Source organism: Bombina bombina, chromosome 7 (genome assembly GCF_027579735.1).
Source record: "Bombina bombina isolate aBomBom1 chromosome 7, aBomBom1.pri, whole genome shotgun sequence".
Taxonomy (NCBI): Eukaryota; Metazoa; Chordata; class Amphibia; order Anura; family Bombinatoridae; genus Bombina; species Bombina bombina.
In genome coordinates this window covers 589,387,565-589,393,997 of record NC_069505.1, presented here as the reverse complement: position 1 = coordinate 589,393,997, position 6,433 = coordinate 589,387,565, and the positions used below count along the sequence as shown (strand labels likewise).

The window sequence follows — 6,433 nt, the reverse complement described above, 5'->3', positions numbered from 1 at the left end:
GCTTGGGCGGAATCCAGCTCCTGTCTAATTTCTGCAGTTCATATCCCAGGTGTAGACAATTGGGAAGCGAATTATCTCAGCCGTCAGACTTTACATCTGGGGGAGTGGTCACGCCATCCAGATGTGTTTTCTCAGATTGTTCAGATGTGAGGTCTTCCAGAAATAGATCTGATGGCTTCCCATCTATACAAGAAACTTCCCAGGTACCTGTCCAGGTCCAGGGATCCTCAGGCAGAGGCGGTGGATGCGTTAGCAGCTCCATGGTGTTACCAACCGGCTTATATTTTCCCACCTTTAGTTCTTCTTCCAGTGATCTCCAAGATCATCATGGAACAATCATTTGTTTTGCTGGTAGCTCCAGCATGGCCTCACAGGTTTTGGTATGCGGATCTTGTTCGGATGTCCAGTTGCCAACCTTGGCCACTTCCTTTAAGACCAGACCTTCTGTCTCAAGGTCCGTTTTTCCATCAGGATCTCAAATCATTAAATATGAAGGTATGGAAATTGAATGCCTACTGCTTAGTTATAGAGGTTTCTCTGACTCAGTGATTAATACTATGTTACAGGCTCGTAAATCTGTTTCTAGGAAGATTTATTATTGAGTTTGGCAGACTTATATTTCATGGTGTTCTTCTCATAAATTCTCCTGGCATTCTTTTAGAATTCCTAGAGTTTTGCAGTTTCTTCAGGATGGTTTGGATAAGGGTTTGTCTGCAAGTTCCTTGAAGGGACAAATCTCTGCTCTTTCTGTTTTATTTCACAGAAAGATTGCTAAGCTTCCTGATATTCACTGTTTTGTACAGCCTTTGGTCCGTATCAAGCCTGTCATTAAATCAATCTCTCCTCCTTGGAGTCTTAATTTGGTTTTGAAGGCTTTACAGGCTCCTCCTTTTGAGCCTATGCATTCTTTGGACATTAAATTACTTTCTTGGAAAGTATTGTTCCTTTTGGCTATCTCTTCTGCTAGAAGAGTGTCCGAATTATCTGCTCTTTCTTGTGAATCTCCTTTTTTGATTTTCCATCAGGATAAGGCAGTTTTGCGGACTTCATTTAAATTTCTACCTCAGGTTGTGAATTCTAACAACATTAATAGAGAAATTGTTGTCCCCTCTTTGTGTCCTAATCCTAAGAATTCTTTGGAGAGATCCTTACATTCTTTTGATGTTGTAAGAGCTTTGAAATATTTTGTTGAAGCTACTAAAGATTTCAGGAAGACTTCTAGTCTATTTGTTATCTTTTCTGGTTCTATGAAAGGTCAGAAGGCTTCTGCCATTTCCTTGGCATCTTGGTTAAAGCTTTTGATTCATCAGGCTTATTTGGAGTCGGGTCAGGCCCCGCCTCAGAGAATTACAGCCCATTCTACTAGATCAGTCTCCACTTTGTGGACTTTTAAGAATGAAGCTTCAGTTGATCAGATTTGCAAAGCAGCAACTTGGTCTTCTTTGCATACATTTACTAAATTCTATCGTTTTGATGTATTTGCTTCTTCGGAAGCAATTTTTGGTAGAAAAGTTTTTCAGGCAGCTGTTTCAGTTTGATTCCTCTGCTTATGTTTAAGTTTTTTCTTTTCATTTATGAGAATAAACTTAATATTTTGGGTTGTGTATTAATTTTTTCAGCGGAAAATGGCTGTTATTATTTTTTATCCCTCCCTCTCTAGTGACTCTTGCGTGGAGTTCCACATCTTGGGTATTACTATCCCATACCTCACTAGCTCATGAACTCTTGCCAATTACATGAAAGAAAACATAATTTATGTAAGAACTTACCTGATAAATGGATTTCTTTCATATTTGCAAGAGTCCATGAGACCCACCCTTTTTATGGTGGTTATGATTTTTTGTATAAAGCACAATAAATTCCTTTTTTGATGCTTTTTACTCCTTTCTTTATCACCCCACTACTTGGTTATCCATTAAACTGAATTGTGGGTGTGGTGAGGGGTGTATTTATAGGCATTTTGAGGTTTGGGAAACTTTGCCCCTCCTGGAAGGATTGTATATCCTATACGTCAGTTAATTTATCAGTTAAGTTCTTACATAAATTATGTTTTTGCTCTTGTAGAACTGTTAGAGCACCACTCGTAATCTGACTGACCCTCTATAAAGCTCACTGGACTTGTGAGATTCTATAAGAAATCTGGGCAGTACTATGAAGCCACTGTCCTAATTCTATATAGGCAGTTTTTACCTTGAGAAGTGTGTGTCGCAGAGGGATGTTCCCTGTGAATTACATATTGAAATAAAACTACACTGTAAAATTGTATTGTTTGATCACATTATAAATTGTAATGAAATTGTTATGCAAAAAAAATATTTATGAAAAAAATTCATATTGAAATTGTGGAAGAAATAAATGATCTAAATAGAAATTGTAATAAAACTACAAAGCACATGTAAATAATACTGTGAAACTTGTATTTAAATTCAAAGCATATTGTTTTCCTTATTGTAAAGTGAGTTTCCTGCTTCTGCTAGTGGGCTGAACAGAATGTTCCCTGGGTGTAGCTGATCTTTTCCCTCCAGGTCTGGCATATTCTGTAAACATTTTCTCCGCACAGATCTGTCTGTTTTTTCTTGCAAACTAAAAAGTGGCAAAACTCCTATTACTCTATAAAAATAGAGGCGATTGTAAGGTATATACAGTATACGCTAAAAACAGAGTAATCTCATTGGTATTGGCTGCAGGAGTTAATGTTTAAAGGGACAGTGAAGTCAAAATTAAACTGTAATTTTATTCAACTTTCTAATTTACTTTTATCCTTAAATTTGCTTTGTTCTGTTGGTATTCTTTGTTGAAAGCTAAACCTAGGTAGGCTCAAACTGATTTCTAAATCATTGAAAACCACCTCTTATCTCAGTGCATTTTGACAGTTTTTCACAGCTAAACTTTGCTAGTTAATGTGTGTTATATAGATAGCATTGTGCTCACTCCCTTGGAGCACTGATTGGCTAAAATGCAAGTATGTCAAAAGCACTGAGATAAGGGGGCAGTCTGCAAAGGTTTAGATACAAGGTAATTACAAAGGTAATATTAAACTCTAAGTTGTGCATTGAGTCTACTTCCATAAAGGATTCTAAGAGAATGACAAAAAAAGTTTGGTTTTCATGTACCTTTGAGTCCCTTTAAATCCTTGAGTAGTCCTTTAATGTATAAATGTAAATCTTTAAACAAACATTGCAGTTAAAAGGGAAAAAAAATGTTTTTATTACAAAATACACAACCAACTTAAATTATATATAAATTAAATGATAGACATTGTGATATGGGCTTCTCATTTTGAAGTATAAAAAAAAAAATCGTTTATAAAAAAATACTCTATGAACCAATAACATTTTATGATAGATATAATGTAATTAGGGAGTTTTGTTTTTTAATGTGATTCATCTTAAAAAAAATTCATTTTTTTTAATTATGAAAAAAATGGTTATGAGCTTAATGTACTAAGCAGTGAAAGCTGCTTTTTAGCCCTTGCAGGGCAGGTTTGCACATGCGAGTGCACTTTCCACAATGTAAGATGCAGTCATCCGATCGCTACTTTATACACTCTCCGCCACCTCTGACTTGGGGGGTAGAAATCAGCCCGAACACGTTCGTTCAGAGAGATTGATAGGCCCTTCTCTGCATTCGAACAGCAGATTACAGTGTATTCTATCCATTCTATGTGAAGCCGGGCAGACAGGTCAGGAACCTTGTCCGCACCGTGCTTAGTAAATTGGGCCCTATGTGTTTCAATATAAAGCAGGAAGAAAGGATCTTTACACAAGGTAGTGATTGGAATATTTTTCTGGTATTGTGTAACTCATTGTAAAGTTTTCAATTTACGTCTCAGTGCTGATTTCACGTCATTATTTTTTAAGCTGTATATCAATGGGTTTAGTAAGGGGACAACCGCAGTGTTAAACAAAGGTAGAATCTTAATGTCACCCAAACTGTCTTTTGCAGAGGGCCTTATATATTGGCAGGTGAGAGACACATAGAGAAGAATAACGACTGTGAGGTGTGAAGAACAAGTGTAGAAGGCTTTACGTCTTCCAGAACTAGACCGTATCCTCAGGATGGCAGTAATGATAAATACATAAGAGATAAAGGTGAGCATGAAGGGGGTTAAAACTGTGATAAACAAAGCTTCTGTAAAAACCAAGATATAAAAATCTGAGGTGTCACTGCAGATGAGTTTCAGAAGTGCTATAACATCACAGAAGAAGTGATTGATTTTGTTGGACGTGTAACAAGTGTATCGCACTAGTAACAGAAGATAAGGTAAGCTTTCTATGAAACTGAACACCCAACAAAAACTGGCCAGGAGAATACAGACTGTGCGGCTCATGGTCATGTGATAATTTAGCGGATTACAGATGGCCACATAGCGATCATAACTCATAGCCGTGAGTATTAACAACTCATTTATGGTTAAAGATGCAAACACATCAAATTGTACAATACAGGCCAGGTATGAAACAATATTGTATCCTGATATGAAGGTGACAAAAACCCTATGTAGACTGACAGTGGCATAGGACATATCCAGAACAGACAAGTTGCCCAGAAAGAAATACATAGGGGTGTGCAGGTGAGGATCCTGGCTGACCAGATGAAGAATAGTCATGTTACTGCCAAGTGCTATAAGATAGATGAGCAGAACCACAACAAATATTGGAGTCTGGAGCTGAGGGACATCTGAAATCCCCTTAATAATGAAATAAGTCACTATTGTCTGATTCATCTCTTCCATCTCTGTATTGATAATCCTGGTTAACAAAAAAAACTGCTTTTGATTAACTTTGCATTTTGGATTTAAAACATTTGAATTTTAAGTAGCCGATATAGACACCTAGCATCTGATTAGCAATAAGCTAACTAAGGTCAATAATACTAAAGATGGATACATTTTAGATATAACGTAGTGCTTTTTTTTTTTTCAAAATTAGCTTTAAAAGTGTATTTTTATTGAATTTTAACAGCATAATGTTAAAATTTGTTAAATTCCAAATTTGTAAAATGCACAATGGGCTTCATGTACATAGTAACATAACCTGCTCCAGGTTCACTCATGTATATCTATACCTATACCTGTATATCTATTCCTATAGATATATAGGTACAGTATATATAGTTTACATTAATATTTTCAGATAGAAATAGAAATAAATATTTAATAATACAAATTATTATTTTGTTTCTATTTAAAGGACATAGGAATGTAAAATATCATTAACATGCTTTACACATTAGTGTTAGATAAATGCACATGAAGAATTAATCATCTTAAGACACATTATTGAAATATTAAATATAAAATATTAATAATAATGACATAAAATTATTATAGCTGCAAAAAATGTGTTCAAATAGGAATCTGTAGAGGCTAAACCTGATGCATTTTTGTCTTTTTTTTTAGCATTATTATCTTATTATTTTTAGCATTTTTATGTTTTTTTAACATTATTGCATTATTTTTTTAGCATTATTATGTAATTCTTTTTTAGCATTGTTATGTTATTTTTTTAGAGTTATTATATTTTTTTAAGCATTATTGTATTTTTTAGCATTATTATGTTATTTTTTTAGCATTATTGTGTTTATTTTTAGCATTATTGTATTATTTTTTTAGCATTATTATGTTATTTTTTTAGCATTATTGTATTTTATTTTTTAACATTATTATGTTATTTTTTTAGGATTATTGTATTAAATTTTTTTGCATTATTATGTTATATTTTTAGTATTATTGTATTTTTTTAGCATTATTGTTTTTTTAGCATTATTATGTTATTTGTTTAGCATAATTTCTTTTAGCCTGTCTACTGTGTTGTTATGCATTATATTATTATTTATTTAGCATTATTATGTTATTTGTTTAGCATTATTATATTATTTCTTTTAGCATTATTATGGTTCTTTTTAGAATTGTCTACTATGTTATTATGCATTATATTATTATTTATTTAGCATTATTATGTTATTTGTTTAGCATTATTATATTATTTCTTTTAGCATTATTATGTTTTTTTTTAGAATTGTCTACTGTGTTATTATGCATTGTATTATTATTTATTTAGCATTATTATGCTATTTGTTTAGCATTATTGTATTATTTCTTTTAGCATTATTATGGTTTTTTTTTTAGAATTGTCTACTGTGTTATTATGCAACTAAGTTACTGTAACAACTGGTGATACAGTGATAAACAATTTAACTTGATACTATTCTAAAATTGATATATTCGAATTTAAAAAAGTTTAGTGAACACAACTATTTTTGAAGAGTGCATCCCTATATGTCGGATCTCTGTGGGATAACACTATTACAGTCTGGTACAATACAAGATGTAAATAGGGATGTGATGAGTGCCAAGTTGAATTTTGGTAGAATGGAATATTCAGTGATTACTTTTAGATGTTTTAAAGGGACAGTCTAGGCCAAAATAAAC

The 6,433-nt window shown here is 33.2% G+C and overlaps 1 protein-coding gene across 1 annotated transcript; it reads right to left on the bottom strand.

Moving 5' to 3' along the window:
• Window positions 1–3,802: 3,802 nt before the first annotated feature.
• LOC128636620 (olfactory receptor 5V1-like) lies at window positions 3,803–4,735 on the bottom strand. The gene has a single exon (XM_053689612.1). The coding sequence runs from the start codon at window positions 4,733–4,735 to the stop codon at window positions 3,803–3,805; it is 933 nt and encodes a 310-aa protein (XP_053545587.1).
• Between the last annotated feature and the right edge of the window lie 1,698 nt (window positions 4,736–6,433).